Source organism: Schistocerca serialis, chromosome 5 (genome assembly GCF_023864345.2).
Source record: "Schistocerca serialis cubense isolate TAMUIC-IGC-003099 chromosome 5, iqSchSeri2.2, whole genome shotgun sequence".
Classification (NCBI taxonomy): domain Eukaryota; kingdom Metazoa; phylum Arthropoda; class Insecta; order Orthoptera; family Acrididae; genus Schistocerca; species Schistocerca serialis.
The window spans coordinates 366,864,866-366,882,700 of record NC_064642.1 but is presented as its reverse complement, the minus strand read 5'-3'; the positions used below and the strand labels follow the sequence as shown (position 1 = coordinate 366,882,700).

At 40.2% G+C, this 17,835-nt stretch overlaps 1 protein-coding gene across 1 annotated transcript in view; it reads left to right on the top strand.

The window, feature by feature from the left end:
- The window catches only part of LOC126481005 (structural maintenance of chromosomes protein 5), a 173,221-nt gene that overhangs the window by 64,345 nt on the left and 91,041 nt on the right, over nt 1–17,835 (top strand). The window contains exon 7 of the mRNA XM_050104459.1: nt 6,396–6,524. Within this exon, the coding sequence (XP_049960416.1) occupies nt 6,396–6,524 (129 nt within the window). The remainder of the gene's footprint in view (nt 1–6,395; nt 6,525–17,835) is intronic.

Here is a 17,835-nt window from a genome sequence, read left to right as displayed (position 1 = left end):
AACTGTTGTGTCTCTGGTGATAGTTTCTGTAACAGCTGTCAAGTTTTTGGTAAGGTGGTCTTTGTAACAGCTGTCAAGTTTTTAGTCTCTAATGTCTGGCCCTTAGGTACAAAGACACTAATCATAATTAAATTAGGGACCAAAAGTATAGAGATTAAAAAAACAGCCAACCAGTTGCAAAGGATAAAGTAATCTTTACCTAGGTTTCGATAGATTTAAATCTATCTTCTTCAGAAGTCGCTTATGCGCTCTCTAACTTCCATGTACTTATTTTTATTTGTCTGACAAACCCTATTCTCAGGGCTATATTTTATTTGGACTAATGGAGCTATGCAGATGTTTGTAAAAACGGCAATGACATATCACTCCATGTTAATGTAATACTGCCGCCTTCTGAAGAAGATAGATTTAAATCTATCGAAACCTAGGTAAAGATTACTTTATCCTTTGCAACTGGTCGGCTGTTTTTTAATCTCTTTACGTGGAACCGTTGCTGTTGCGCAGCTATGTTAAAAAAAAAAAGACCAAAAGTATGACTAAAATATTTACGAAAAGATGATATAATGTTTTTGATGGCTGATCATCCACTAAACATGGTCGCTTTGAAATGAGAGCATGTTTTCTGTCTGTAGTTCCATCCCCCCCCCCCCCCAAATTACATTTATTTTTTCAAAATTTTTGATTTTTCTAATGTCTGTTATTGTTCATGTACAGTCCTAATACTTCGAGTTTGTTTGTGTCATGGATGCCTGTTTTAAAGAATTAATGGTTTAAATTTAAAATGAAAACCACTAATTCAAATTGTGAACGGCCGGGCTGGTGGCCCTGCATTCTTCTCTCTGTCAATAGATGGTAGCACTTCGCCACTATGGTTTACCAATTTGCTTCCTTGCTCACATCCACTACTCCCTGTTCACTCATAGGTATCACACCGCGCCTAGTGCACGTCCACCATAGCAGTTAGGGGCCACAGCACAGTGTAAGTATCTTGGTATTATTTGTATATTTCCCTACCCAGGCAGTCGTCCGTAGTACTGTCTGGTGTCACTTTTGCAGTGACATAGGTTTCACAGCACCTAGCCTGACCAGCAGTTTCGAAATACTTTTTTAAACTTTTTTATAATTTTTTTTATATTTTTGATATGTGTTGTGGCATGTGAAAATTATTTCCCGCCTCCTGCTGTTTCCAGTGCGACACCTGAGGATGGGCTTATGAGAGCCCGAAACTGGAATGATAAGAAATTTACAGCTGAAGCGGTATTTTCAACCTGTAGTATAATGCTCAGTTGTGGATGTTCTTCCGACAGGATTGTTTGTAGTAAAATGAAGAAGTTAAATAAGCAAGGTGAAATTCAGAGGATGAAAACTGAGGAGAAACAGAATAGAATAATAGAAATGATGTGATGCACTCATACTCCTGTGGTTGTTGTGATGAAAAATTCTGTGGTTGGGAGTAAAATGAGAGAGGCATTAAAACAGTGTTAGCTAAGAAACTTAAGGCAGTGTAGGTTGAATAGAGGTAGTTAAGGAAAATCACACATATTATGGGAAGCAAGTCTCAGTGTGATGTTATTCCTTTTACTTTGAGATATTGAATAACTGAAAGGAAGGAAAGCCACATAACAATCAGTGGTAATTCGATTAGTTTTTATTACTCTTGCATATCTAGATTTCTGCTGTGACTAGCCATCCTCAGTGTATTTGACTCACAATTCAACCAATTTATAGCAGTACATGTCACTATACGATCTTAATGGTGTATAGGCAGGAGTTTCCTTCTGCCTATACACCAATAAGATCATACGGTTACATTTACTGCCACGAGTTTGTTGGATTGTAACTCAAATGCACTGAAGATGGCTATTTATAGCCTAAATCGGGATATGCAAGAGTAATAAAAATTAATGAGATTGCCACTGATTGCTGTGTGCCTCTTCTTCCTTATAGTCTTTGGTCGCTGTGCACAACAGTGGAATCAAAGTTAATTGAAAGGATACATGAACGACTTACAGAAAAATAAATTGACAGTGAAAAGTTTTTTTTCTACTTAATGTCATTATGCAGCCAAAAGGATAAGTGAAACTTCCTGGCAAATTAAAATTGTGTGCCGAAACCGAGGCTCGAATGGGACCTTTGCCTTTCACGGGCATGTGCTCTACCACTGATCTGTCCAAGCATGACTCAGGACCCGTCCTCACAGCTCTACTTCTACCAGTTTCTTATCTCCTACCTTCCAAACTTCACAGAAGCTCTCCTGCGAGTGCACACTCTGCTGCAGAGTGAAAATTTCATTCTGAAAAGGATAAATTTTTACTTAGTGCAGAGTTAAGATTTATTGTTGTTTCACTCACACACTTTACTTATATGGTTCTCACTTTATCAGTGCAATGTGTTTCTTCTTCTTAGTAAGGGACCTATGTAATGCATTATGGTCTCTAATTTTCTTTTGGATGAAAGTCATTGAAGAATTCAGTAAGTTCTATTTAAATTAAACAAATGCAGCTTGAATTTGAAAACAAACTTGAAATGTGATACTGTAGGTATACAATATTGGTATTTTAAGCACAGTAAAAGTATGATTTGCTCACAGTATTGTGAATGAGGGTTCCCTTGTTCTGGATCAGCTGATGGCTGCACAAGTCAGTTTAGTTTGAGCCAGAAGTGACTAGTTTTTTGCCACTTCTAACATTGGATATCTAAAAATGCAATACCTTTATGTATAGTGGACATTACAAAATGATTGTTGTGCTGTTCTGTGCTGAAGCAGTTAGCATGTGTACAGTGCCAGCATTGTATAAGGAGAGAGCAGCATGTTCCCCTCTTGCTCTAGTCTCCCTGCAATTATCATTTGTGTTGGGTTTCAGTTGATGGACCTTGCTTCCTCCACTTCCTGCAGCACCCTGAGAATTCAATCAGGATGTCATGATCTGTTAACACTTCTGCTAAATTTTTATTCTTGAAAAACAAAAGTTACCATTGCTGATAATAGGCAGGGCATTGGGATTCAGATTATATCATTGTTGTAACAAATGAAGAACATCTTTAGGAGCAATGAACAGCAGAAAAGTATAGAGTTTATACTTTATGATTTGTTTCACAATGAAAACTATCAATTTTCGACAATATAATGTGACTGGATAGATAAAAAAATGTGTTCACCAAGTGGCACATCAGAACACACACAAAAGAAGGTAGTAATTAGGCAAGCTTTCGGAGCCAGTGGCTTCTCCTTCAGGTAGAAGGGTTGAAGGGGTAGGAAGAGGGGGAAGGAAAAGAACTGGAGAGGTCTAGGAAAGGGGGTAGATTTTGGAAAATTCATCGTGGGTCAGGGGAGGCTTACCAGACAGGATGAGAAGAAAAGACTCTTCTTATTGTGTCCAATAAATCTCCCCTACCTGCGGTTCTGGGTGAATTTTCCGAAATTTACCCCTCCTCCTAGATCTCTCTAGTCCTTTTCCTTCCCCTCAGGGGCTCAGCATTCATTTGCTGAGTACGGGCTTGGTGACCCCAGGATTCCTGAGCTGGGGACTGGTCACTGTAAGCTCTGCGACCACTGTGCAGCACAGCAGTGGAATGCACTGCAGGTGTTCCGTCAGGTAGTACCTGCATCCACTCTTCAAAGAGAGCTCAGTTGGTCAGTCCTCCCAAAAAGAAGTCTCAGAATCATAGAAAAAAGGGCATTACTGTGCCATAACACTTTCATTGTTATCAGGTGAATAGGAGGAACCTTTGAGAAGATCTCACCTTTCTGTATTTGCAAGGCATTGGAAAGGTTTAGCTGGGCCTCTACAAAGTGTCAAACGATTTCATAATGGAACTCTCCTAGTTGAAACTGCTAATTCAGTCCAAATAACCAAGCTCATGGGATGTCAGGCCTTAGCTGAATACGCAGTCGAGATAGAGTTGCATAACACCCTTAACTTTAGTAAGGGTGTGGTTACCTGCTCTGACATAATTGAGGTGGACCCTGCGGAGTTACGTGAGGAATGGAAAAATATAGCTGTCGTGGAAGTGCAGTTCTATATGAGGAGAGTCAGTGGCAAATTGGAAAAATCGGCTACATTTATCCTAACGTTTAGTACTCCGGAATTACCTGAACATATCCTTGCAGGCTATATCTGTCTTAGGTTCACCTGTTTGTTCTAAACCCAGTGCGATAATACAAATGTCAAAGACTTGGCCATACCACTAAGGGATGTAATGGGAGGGCTACATGTGGCAATTGTGGAGGCTCAGCTCACAAATCAGGCAGTTCGTGTACATTTCCTCCGAAATGTGTAAACTGCTCCAGGGATCACCCATTGTGGACCAGAAAGAGTTAGGTTGATAACGAGGAAAGGAAAATTTGAGAGGTGAAAGGCAAGAGACGCGTACCCTATGGTGAAGCTAAGAAAGCTTTCAAAGCTATGCAGCCTCCGGTTTTTGCTACTTCTTTTGCATTGGCCCTGATGACACCAATCACTAAATGTGATGCCTCCATACAAAATCAGACCACAGATTCAAGTACAAGCACATGCACTTGTCGGTGTACCTTAGGGGGGCAATGCTCAACTTGAAACTTAAGTCATTTGAAAGCCATCAGCAATGGACTTGGCACCTAAGCCATGTACCACTACTCACCATCAGAAGCCAACTGAGCCATCTTCCCATCAGTTAAGAAAAACGTCCTTCGAAAAGCAGTTCTAAGTCCAAGAAAGCAGTAGTTAAATCTTCGGATCTGCGAACTCTCTCCCTCTCTGAGGGTGCTATGATCTTTAGTATTTGGTCTTCTAATCTCAGGATCCAGAGAGTCAGGAACCCTGATCTCCCCAGTAAATCATCATCTCTGAGGGAGAAACACAAGAACTACCTTTGCTAATGGCTTCCACAGGGACTTCTGTGTTGCTGTGGAATTTAAATGGGCATTGTTCACATTTGGAAGAATTACAGCCTCTGGTCCAGGAGAAACCATTTTGCATCTGCTTACAAGAAACGCATCTTAAAGTCACTGACACATGTGCATTACCGGGTTACCAACCCTACAGGAAGGACGATACTATTGGGAACAGGGCTGAAGGTGGAGTGGCTGTTTTCATTGACGACAGATACCACTCCTCTCCTGTCCCTCTTACCATGACCATGCAAGGTCTTCACTAGTATGCCAGCAGCTAAAACAATAACAGTTGACAGGTAAACAATTTAAAAAGCCTGATTGAATCTGTAGCTTCTGGAACCTCTTCCCCTGGCAGAGGAATTATTTAATAAAAGTGATGGGTAAACAGAGTCGAGAAAAATTACTGCTTGCTTGGTTTCAGAGAGGGAAATCATTAGGGTCAAGCATGAGAGCTATTCTTAAGAGAAATGACAATGTGAGGTATGAGTCTGTGGTAATGGGCAGGTTTTATAACAGGGTCAGTAACATATGTAAGAATCTATTGCGCAAGAAACTCTGATTAGAATAGATGTTTCATTATGATTGAGTCATGTGAACAAGGTATAACACTTTACTGAAAACTAGAGCATCACTCTATTTCCTCATTCCAGACTTCAAAGCAAAAGCAAAATTGTTCTTTTCACAACATCCTTGTCTTCTAAATGGCCTCAAGGTACCTCAAATGTGCCCTTCCATGTTTCCCCTAAGTTCTTGTATTAAAAGAAATGTTTTTGAGGATGAAATCTGGGGAGAAGGGCAGTGTTTGAGAACTGTAGTTCCAGTTTACTCTTAACCTTTTTTGACAATGTTGGACATGTGAATGGGTGCATTATTGTGGCAAATCACCCATGACTTGTCTTACCAGAAATCAGACATCTTTTAACAAAGTTGTTTACAAAAATGTTTCGTTACCTGTAGCTGGTAAACAGAATTTGACCATCTGCATGTTGGGAACCTGTTATTGATGTATGATTCCATGAGAAGAAAAATAAGTCTTTGATTGTTTTTATTCTGGCATTTTTTTTTTCTTGTCATAACACTTTATTCCACTTCACATATTGCATCTCCTTAGGGTTGTATACATATATCAAAATGTCGTTGTCCATGACAGTTTTTGAAGCAGAAATTACTTTGCCATGAATAAACATAGAACATCACAGAAGGTGTTATACTTCAAGCAATGTTGAGCAGTCATAAGCATCGTCAGTATGTGCAAATAGACGAGTAAGAAGTGATACTTTTGTAAACAGATGCCTGATACTTTACCTCTTCATTTTGATGCAACTAAAAGCTAGTAACTTGTTTTCATTTGCACTGATTACAATGATTTTTTAATTCCTTTGAATTTGTACCTATTTAAAAATGTGCATTCTATTAATTTTGTGTAAAATTCATGTTTGCCTTGTTGTCCTCTCAGAGGTTAAAATGACACGGGTTTTACTTCTTTATACATTTTTAAAAACCGTTACATTTGTGTTTACAGAAACAAAAGGAAATGGCAGAAGCTGTTGCTGACTTGCAGAGATGTAAAAAGGAATTTGAACCATTTGAGTCTCTACTGGATGGTGCGAACAAGAGATTGCAGACAGCCCAGAGTAAATTAAATACATGTGTAAGTTTGCCTTTCATTGTGATTTGCTTTTAGACATACAATTATTGTGCACAACTTTGTATCCAACGGTAACCAGAGTTGGGCTATGGAGTGGTGTTATGACTCTCATAGGAAAGTGGGACAGGAGCAGAAATGATTAGTGAACTGTGTTTCTCCAAGCATAAGAAGACTCATTACAAATAATTCAGCTAGAAACAGAGTTCAGCCATCTCAGTGTCAGACAGAAACATCCCAGTCCGTTGTCAGCTTTGTGTTGCCTTTGAGATTGTGTTGATATGTGACACCACAATACTGTGCTGAAGAGTAGTAGTTTTGCTGGCACTACGTTCACCGTATTAGGTAACCAGAGTTGGGCTATGGAGTGGTGTTATGACTCTCATAGGAAAGTGGGACAGGAGCAGAAATGATTAGTGAACTGTGTTTCTCCAAGCATAAGAAGACTCATTACAAATAATTCAGCTAGAAACAGAGTTCAGCCATCTCAGTGTCAGACAGAAACATCCCAGTCCGTTGTCAGCTTTGTGTTGCCTTTGAGATTGTGTTGATATATGACACCACAATACTGTGCTGAAGAGTAGTAGTTTTGCTGGCACTACGTTCACCGTATTAGGTTACTGTAAAAAACTGGAAACCAGTGTAATTGAAAGAACTCATTTCTATTTTGTTGCGACAAATTATCTTTATTTGCGACAAATTATCTTTATTTGCCTGTAGTTCAAACACTGCCAGGCTGATGAGCAACAGAGTCCTCTGTTACATAAAATTTGATGCAAATGAACATTATTGTTTGCAGAATTTGTTTGCTTTGAACAGGTCTCTACAACACTTCTAAAATGCGTAATGCATTCTTAATCTGTAGTGGTTTATATACTACTTCAAACGTCTGTGGCAAGTTAAAACAATAACTTTGTTTACCACGTGGATTTATTCTAAAGGAAGAAGTTTAGTAATTATATTAAAAAGAAAATTCACTTGAGAAACCTATAACATCATGAGACATAAATGGCTAACCAGTACTTACTTTCAAGACGCAAAATTCATAGTACAGCCAATAGACATAAACAAAAGTACAAGAAACTATCCTTGCTTTCGAAACTATTAGTTCCCTCCTCAGGGAGGAAAGATGGATGGGTTAGGGAAGTTTAGAAAGAGGAGGAACAGATCACTCGGATACCCAGGATGAGAGGGTCTCCTGTGGTGTGAGGACAAGGGGAAACTAGATGAAGGGGATGGTGTCAAAGAGTAGCAAGTCAAAGACATTACATTCATAAGGAGTGTGCTAGTTTCAGCCCAGAGATGATAGGAAGACAGGTGAGAAGTAAAAGATGATTAAAAGAAAACTGAAGTAAATAGTGCTATCAAGAACTACGACAAAAATGAGAGGGGAAAACCAAGGAGTGAGGAGTGGAGGACAAAAATGGGAAAAATAAAATGAGGGATAAGTGAAATAACTGAGTAAATAAATAAATACAGTAATTATGAGGCCGTGTACAAACTTTCTAGCTTCAGTGAGTTCTGAGTGAAATGTTAAACATAATGGATATTGCCCTTTACTATGTGGCTTTCTACCGAGTCATAAAGAACCTTTAGAATGTGATACATGAGGTGTTGCTGTGGTAGGGTGCCTTATTTTAACTGAATGTGGTATGTGCACTGAAGAAGAGGCCATTGAATGACTTGCCTTGAGGAATGCCGTACATATTAGGTGATGAGTGGTGAGTGTAAATTTTGACACAAAAACTGCCACACTTAAATTTGTTGTTTTATATCATGACTACTACTGGCTAACGAAGTAATTTTGTGTGTTCATGTGAGTAAAATAAACATGCCAGGCAGATTGTAACATGCATCAAAATGACTAGATCTCTAGCATATTTTTGTGCTAATGGTCACAATTTTAAATGTTTTTATGGTGCTATTGGATACTAGTCTGATAGCATATTTCTCTCATTACTTGTTGTTATTTCAAAGGTTTTTTAATACAAATTTTAAATCATTTGATGAATAACAATTATGTGTGGGTGTTAGTAACTGCAATGTTCAGTGTTCCAATAACGAACAAATCATGTGAAATGAGGAAACTCATTGACATTCAAAACAGCTTCCGCTCATCTTGGAATGGATAAACACAGGTCCTGTATGGTTTTCAAACAAATCTTATAACATTCTTCCTGTAAAATAGTGGCAAGTTCAGATAACTATGATGTTGGCAGATAGCAATTACACACCCTTCCCTCCAAAGTAGAACACACAGGCTCAATAATATTGAGACCTGGTGACTGTGGTGGCCAGTGCAGATGCAACAATTCATCATTGTGCACACAAAACCTGTCTGGGATGATGTAAGCTCAGGGGTCCTGTCATTTTGGGACACAGAATCACTATTGGGGAACACACATTGCACCATATGATGGACCTGATCAACCAAAATGATCCCATAATCTGTGGCAGTGAATTGACCTCACTGAGTAATCATGGGCCCATGGAATATCACAATATGGGTGCCCAAATCAACACGGAACTCCCACTATATTTCAGACATGGCTGCAAGCAGTCTGAATTGTAGGCTTGTGACAGTGGACACCAGATCTTAATGTAGACGGGGGTTGGAAACAGTGTGAAATTATTCATCTGACTAAATGACTTTCTTCCATTGCTCTATAGAGCAAGTTTTATGGTTTTGGGACCATGTTTACCAGTTATGGGCTTTTGCATTGGAAATTTCAGCTCGCCGTGCAGCTTCCAGCTTATGAAGCTCCATTCATGTTATTTTGATGCTGACAGGGTTCATAAGTGCAACATTCTCTCCTGCAGTGACTTTTGCAGCTATCATTCTCTAATTTTTCATCACAATCCTCTTCAGTGAATGTCTTTCACGAATACTCAACACACACTTTTGTACGTGTTGCGACATTTTTCTTTTTCCCATATGCAGTATAAATATTTAATATGGTGACTCTTGGAATAACACACACTTTTGCTACCTTGGTTATGGAAGCAGCAACCGTAAGAACACCAACAATTGGTCCACATTTGAATTTGCTTAGCTGTGACAATGCAATCATAACTACACAGAACACTGTTCCAAACATGACTGACAGTTGCAGTGTATTGAAGGCATTGCACAGGTGCCGTTTATGGTCAAATACAACACCGCCACCTCCAGGCTTGGTTAGCATCAGCATTTATGTTCTAGCATACGTTTGTTGTAGTGTTTGCATATTTTTGTCCAACGCCTGTATGTCGTTTTGTTAAACTGTGACGACAAAAATGGCGCTGGCAGGAAGGCATGGACTGCAAAAATAAAATGGAAATAATTGATAAACAGTGGTTGGGCACTAACAGTCATTAGCAAAGCAAGCCACGGGTGGGACAAACGTTGATGGAAAAGGAGGAGGAAGAGAATCATTTTACCTATAGGTTACACATTTTTGTTGCCATGAACCAAATTTGATTGTCCTTAAGGCAGACATTGAGGCTTATTTGTTTGTACTGTAGCTCATAGAAAGGAACAGCTTCCAGAAATTATTTTCTTGCTATTACCAGTCTGCATTTTATATCCTCTCTCTTTTTTCCATCATCAGTTATCTTGCTGCCCCAATAACAAAACTCATCTTGTAATTTTAGTGTCTCATTTCTTAATTTAATTCTATCAGCATCATCTAATTTAATTTGACTACTTTCTGTGACCCATATTTTACTGTTGTTCATATTCATCTTATAACCTCCTTTTCAAGACATTATCCATTCCGTTCATCTGCTCTTGCAAGTCATTTGCTGTATTTGATAGAACTGCAATGTTATCAGCTAACCCAAAAGTTTTAATTTCTTCTCTCTTTGTGAATTTCTCCATTTCCTTAACTGCCTGCTTAATGTACAGATTGAACAACAGTGGGTAGAGATTACAGTGTTGTCCTCCTCTTTTCACAACTGCTTGCCATTCATGTCCTTCAGGTCTTACAACTGCTGCTTGGTTTCCTTAGATGTTGTAGATTACTGTTCATTCTCTCTACTTAACCCCCACCACTTTCAGAATTTCAGTGAGTGGATTCCAGTCAATGTTGTTGAAAGCTTTTCTAGCTCTACAAATGCTGTGGATGTGTGTTTACCTTCCTTTAGTCCATCTTCTAAGATATGAGTAAGTTGTAGGGTCATTGTGGCCTCATGTGTTCCTACATTTCTCCACAACCCATACTGATCTTTCCTGGAGTCAGCTTGTATCAGTTTTTACATTTGTCTAAAATATTTTGTCTTTATTTTGCATGTGTCACTTATTAGGCTAACAGATCGGCAGTATTCACACACCTGTCAGCACCTGTCTTCTGTGGAATTATTACATTCTTTTTGAAAATATTGCTGGATTTTCCATTGTCTTATTATTACATAATTTCTTTGAAACTTTCCTGGTGTCTCCATGTCTCTTTCATCTGTACAACCTTCTTTCATGGTTCTTAAGCCAAGTATTATGAGGGTTGTTTGAAAAGCTCTCGGAACGGAATAGAAATATTCCGGCAATTTGGTGCAGTTCCCTTGTGGGGAAGTCTCGTGGCAGATGCAGTGCAAGCCTGAGGGCTTTGTTCCGCGCAGTTTGGAGTAGCTTCAGCGATGTGTCAACTGCGTTACCCCATGCCGGTGTATTTTAACACTGGTCTGATAAGTGTTAGGTACAGCGTCCTGCTACAGTCTGGGAGTAGTCATCTCTGAATTGAGCAGTGGGTAGCGAAGACACATCCTTGTGTACTTCCCATGTCAGGCACCTGTCCAGTGTCATGCTGAGGTACCGATCAGTGTGTGACCACGGGATGGGGCCACGCATGATCTGCAATGGCCGGATGTCTGCTGACACCTTCTTTCATGTGAATATCGCCACGTGGCTCTTGCCTACATTGAATTTGAGCTGCCTTTTGCTGGCCTAAGCTCCAAGCTCGTTGCAGGTGAGCTGCAGGTGACGACACCGCAGTTGTGCATTCATACTCTTTTTGTGAACAGCATGGTGTCATCTGCGTAAAGCACCTGTTGTACCCACGGTGTTTTTGGGATGTCGGCTGTGGAGAGGCAGTACAGTAGGGGGCTGAGGACACACTCCTGTGGTAGTCAGTCAGATTGAACATGCTGTTGATGTACCATCGTCGGTTTGCTTGTGGAAGGTGCGTTCTTGTTGATACGAATGGAGCAGGTGAACATGAGACTGGCACCCCATGCACAAGCACCTTGTACAGAAGGCTGTTGTGCCACACACAGTCAAAGGCACTGGTGATGTCCAGAAGCACCGCCCCTATAGGTACTTAAGACTCCAGCAGCCCTATTGCCTGCTCCATGAGTTGCATTAGTTGCTGTTGCATCAAATGCCTTCTGCGGAACCTGAACTGCTTGTCAGGAAGCAGGCCGTTTTCCCTGATGTGGCGGCGCAATCTTCTCTCACAGAGATGCTTGAAGATCTGTGATGTGGATGGCAGTAGGCTGATTGATCTGTAGTTCTGGGCCAGCCTGGTATCCTTCGCTGCCTTTGGAATGGCCACCACCTCAGTATGCTTCCACACTGAGGGGTAGCTGCAGCTCTTCAGAATGACATTGAAAATTGTCATCAGGATGCACACTGCTTCAGGCAGCAGTTGTTTCAACAGCGCGTTGTTGACGTTGTTGCAACCACCTGTCTTCCTGGTTGGCAGGAGGATGAGCTGTTGTTGAACTACTTCTTGTGTGATTTTTTCAGTCACATCGTCTTCAGCTCTGATGGCCAGGAAGGCAGGCAGCCACTCCCCAATCAGGCAGATGGGGCCTTCATCAGGGACATCGTCCACTGGTGTGAATTTAGTCATGAACACGTCTACTAACACGCTGACTTTGGTGTCAGGCTCTGTGAAGATGTCACACCCCACCTACAACGGCAGAATGCGTTGGCAACATCTCGGGAATTTCTTGACGGTCTTCCATGCGCTGCCTTTGTCAGTCCTGAGTGCTGCGATCAGGCCAGCTCAGTCTTGGTTCTGGTGGTCAACTACTGTGGCCGTGATGTGGTGCCGACGTCAGTTGAGCTCATTTTGTGGAGGGGCCTCTCATGACCTACCAGTCACGAAAGAGCCAGTTCTTCTCCTGGATGGCATCTTATGATGTTAATAGGCAGCTGGCAGGAATGGTCCCATGGTTTCCTTGGTCCTTGTGGTGTGGCTATGTATGCTGCATCCAGTGTGTAATATGTTAGGGCCACAATGGCTGCGTCTGCTCCATGACGTCCGGGTTGGGTATGGTGGCAACTGTCTGTGCCAGGTGCACCCGGAAGTGCTTTCAGTTAACATTGCAGTGTCTTGCGGCTCTCCGGTGGTGCTACCTTGTCTGTGTCCAGGTCGAATATCACTGGCAATTGGTGTGACGACAGGACACAGTGGGTAGATGCAACTGCGTTATGGGTAGCCCCGTAGATGATGGTGATAGCGAGGACACCAGGGAGGCCATGTTGACAGTATACAGTAGGGTTGTAGGGCCCTACTACGATCGCATTGTGGTTTCTGGCCTCTCGGAGTAGCTGCCGTCTGCTGTTGTTTGTTACGTTGGATTTCCACTCCATATGTTTTGCGTTAAAGTTGCTGCATGTAGACGTTGCCGTGTATTGCCAACAGTGTCTCGAAGTTTGCAGGTTGTGTCCCTCTTGACGGCTGGTATGCTGCAATGAATGTTACCTTCCCCATCGACCTCAGCGTCGAATTGTGCTCAATGCAAAGTTCTACCAGGCAGCTTCCCATTTAATTCCTCTCTCCCAGTCCTTGTTCTACTATTTTTCCTTCTCTTTTCCTGCTATTGAATTCCAGACCTCATCAAAATTAAATTTTTCACCTTTGTTAGCTGTTTGAATAATTTATTTTGGCTTATCTTATGTTTTTTCAATCTCTTCATCGTCTATGGAGTTAGTAAGCCTATATATAAACATGTACTGCTGTGATGGATGTTAGGTACTTTTTTATCTTGCCTTCTATAATACTTTGGCTATGCTGTTCATAGTAACATACCTCTTTTCATATTTTCAGAGTCATTATTAAACCTGAATGAGATTTAAACTCAGCAGCAAAGATCAAAGCATGCGCTGATATGAAACTTCCTGGCAGATTAAAACTGTTTGCTGGATCGAGATTCGAACTTGGGACCTTCGCCTTTTGCAGGCAAGTACTCTACAGACTGAGCTACGTGATTACAACTCACATCCTGTCATCACAGCTTTACTTCAGCCAGTACTTCATCTGCTACTTCCCAAACTTCACAGAAGCTCTCCTGTGAAACTTGCATAACCAGCACTCGTGGTAGAAAGGAAGTCTTGCAAGTTCCACAGCAGAGCTTCTATGAGGTTTGGAAGGTCGGAGATGAGGTACTGATGGAAGTAAAGTGGTGAATACAGGGCCTTAGTTGTGCTTGGGTAGCTCAGTCAGTAGGACACTTGCCTGTGAAAGGCATAAGTCCCAAGTTTGAGTCTTGATCCAGCACACAGTTTTAGTCTGCTACGAACTTTCATTATTAAACCTATTTCTACTTTACTCCTATTCGATTTTGTGTTGATAAACTTGTATTCACCTAACAAAAAATTCTATTCTTTCTGTCTCCACATTTCACCAATTCTCACTTTATATCTTCTGCCTATCCATTTCCATTTTTAAATTCTCAACCTTGTCCACCCAATTGAGGATCTAACGTTCCACACCCTAACCCATACGATAGCAGTTTTGTTCCTTCTGATGACAACATCTGTAATAGTCTCTGCCTGGGGAGCTGAATGGGGGCTATTTTACCTCCTGAATATTATAACCTGGAGAAAGAGTAACTTTGATGATGATGATGATGATGATGATATGCCAACGAAGAACTGATTGTCCTTCTAAGAAGTATTTTTGCAAATTTTTTGAATTAGGTGAATAAATGTTAAAGATGTTTTCTATTTCCCAATTACTTCCCCTTTAGGGGCCACACAAACAATGTTTTCTTCATTCCCTAATTGTATATCCTGGTTGCCATGTGTGGTACTCATTATTCAGGTATGTCTTTTCTCATTAAAGTTTTTTTTATGGGCTATCATTTTGTAAATGTTTTCTTGGAAGTAATTTGAAGATGTTATTTATTTCTTAATAAATTTTAATTGCAAATAATGGGAAGTCTATGATGATGTAACAACAGTACTATTTTATGAGAAGAATAGATTGCTACTCACTGTAGGGGGGAGACATTGAATCACAGGCAGGCACAACAAAACGCGCGCGCGCCAACACACACACACACACACACACACACACACACACACACACACACACACACACAAACCACTGTCTCTGGCGACTGCAGGCATCTATCCTTCTCATAATATTGTTGTAAATGTTAATTGCAGTTTGTGAAGCAAAACCAAAAAATCAGTAAGTTTGCCAGAACTGAAGAACCATGAAAAATAGCAGATTAATTACTGATATAATTAACACATTTTGAGAGCTGCTGAGGTAGTCATTGTAGATGGCATTTCTCAACCGCACATCTCAGAATATTAGTTTTACTGAATCATTGTATTAGTGCACATGTCGATGTAAAGTCACACATTTTAGTGTATTTGTATGTGGTAATGTGTTATGAGCTTAGTAGGTAATGTTTGGCTGAAGATTTTATTGAAAGGATGAAGCTGCAGAATCTGTTTTAGGGGCAGCTATAAAAAAAAAAACTGATGGTGTAAAGTGACTCATTGTTGATCATTTGGTAATCTGCAGGCTGTAGAAGCATATTTGTTGATTGCAGAATGGTTCACAAAACTATTTTTAAGGGTACTTCTTTAATATTGGGTATTGATGTCTCATGTAATAAATTTATATTGATTGTTGGAAAAGAGCAGTTACAGTAAGATACAATATAAGTACCACTCGTACGTTGTTAGTAGTATTCCTCAGGAAATGTTTCTTAACCCCTTTACTGCTGCAGATGTGTATACCTCTCCTGCTCTGCAATGCCCCACGTGCTGTAGTGCTTTAGGTGTGTATACGCGTGCTGCTTGGGTTTTCCTACAGTGCTCTTGACCTCTGTACGTGTACTGAGCTGCTAATCTCTCATTGCCATAGATGGGTTACTTCCATATGTCGGTGAATAAAAACGTTTCAAGTATTTGTCATACAACGTATGTGCCTCTTTGCGGGATATCATTTGCAAAAATCCTTATTTCGATTTCTTGAACTGTGTATGAAATATGACAATGGTTGTGACCACATAATTCCCGATTCGCAGGGATCGAAATGGGTACATGGCACGAGACCACCCGTTGGATATAAAAATCAATAACTTGAGAACAAAAGGAGATATCATTCTGCTCTGAATTCAAAATAAAATTTCAATATCATATCTACATTTCATATACTGCAATGTGTGAGCTAAAATCAACCATACACAAAGTTTATGCACTATGTTTTTACCTCTGCAAACTCTTTAAAATTTCATGCAATGTTTTACTTCATTTGATGCAGTGAGGTAACTGTGACATATAATGAAAAGAAATTCAGTCCTTTCTTGAGCTAAGGTATCAGACTGTAAGATGTGGGGAAAAAAATTAGTTTCAAAATTTTATTGATAGAGGACCAGCAACCTTTTTAATGTTTCACGAAACAGTTATTAACAAATCTGTCAGAGTTCTAGTACATATGTTTGGCGATTGATTTCGAATCAGCTGGTCCATTCTCAAGCCTGACTTATTGAGACTGCACTGGAGGTCCCTGATCTTAATAACAAACTTCAAAATGGCAATACATGCTGTAAAAGTGACCTCAAATGACTGTCACAATCAGCATATGCCTACTTAACAAACCAGAATCAAACTATGCTAAGCAAGCACTGTTGATTAGAAACTAGTTGCTAAACATGTGTACTGCATCTGTGACAGATTTGCTAATAAACACTTCATGAATTTTGTTGAAATTAAGTAATAAGTTATTTCATAGCAGCCTGCAGATCTTCATGGACACAATGGGGCACACTGCGCGTGACCATCTGTAGGATATAAAAACAGTAACTCGAGAACGATATGAGGTATCCTTCTACTTCAAATTTTAAATAGAACTTTGATATCTTATCTATTGGGGTGGTGCTTAAGTTCGTAACAGTTTTCTGTAAGTTTAATAAACACAACAGACACACACAACAGAGACTTTAGTGAGACATTCTCCTTCACTGTTTACAGTAGTCTGCCAGCACTGGAGTAACTCTCGGATTCCGAGACTGTAGAAATTATGTGGTTTTGATGCAAAGAACATGTTGAGCCATGATCAGCATGCATTTTTATCAGAAAGGAAGTTCCTTGAAGGTTGTTCGATAGAGATTAGAAAAGTTGAAATCTGAAGGCCAAAGATCAGGTAAATAACGTGGATATGGAATGACTTCCTAACCAAACTACTGGCTAGTGTTTTTCGTCAGTTAAGTCAGAATACGGGTGGGTGCTATCGTGAAGTAGCATCACTTCCCACAGACTTCCTGATGTTGTTCTTTGTTTGTCTCTGCAAGATGTCTCACATGTTGATGTTACGGGTTAGCAGTAATGGTTACACCTCTGGGAAGCAACTCGTAGCACGCCACACTGTTGCTGTTCCACCAGATGCACAACTTTATCTTTTGTGGATGCACACAGGTCTGTGTATGGGGAGTTCTTGCTCTGTTTGGGCTCAACGGTTCCTATCTTTTCCTTATGTTAGCACAAAGACACCATTTCTCACGGTTAGTAAAGACACAGAATAGGAACGGTTGGTGGTGTTCTCGAGCCAGTTGGTGATGAGCAAGCAGAGACACACATATGACCTCCTGGCTGATTTTTGTGATTTTGGCTTAGAGCACGCATTACCCATAAGCCTGATTTTTATTTTATTTTATTTATTTTTTAAAGCCTTCCCCATTACATACAAATGTCATATGGTGGTGGAATGATCACAGCTCATCACATTTCCCAGTTCTTAAGTACACTCATGTGGATCATTGTGGATTAATGTGTTTAAACGATCTTCATCAAACCCCAAAAGTCTTTCTGTATGTGGAGAGTCACTAACGTCAGAATGATCCTCCTTAAAAATGAGAACATTTTCTTGGCATGCTCTGTCCAATGGCATTATTCCCATACACAGTGCAAATGTTTTTAGTTTCCTCCACTGCTGTCACCTGTCTGTTGAACTCAAACAGAAGAAAATGTCAGAAATGTTCCAATGACAATATGTAAACTCAAACAACAACAGTGAAACACAAATGAAAAATGACAATCAGTAAATAAACCCATAGCAACTGGAATACCAACATGCAAAACAAAAACACTACAACTTGT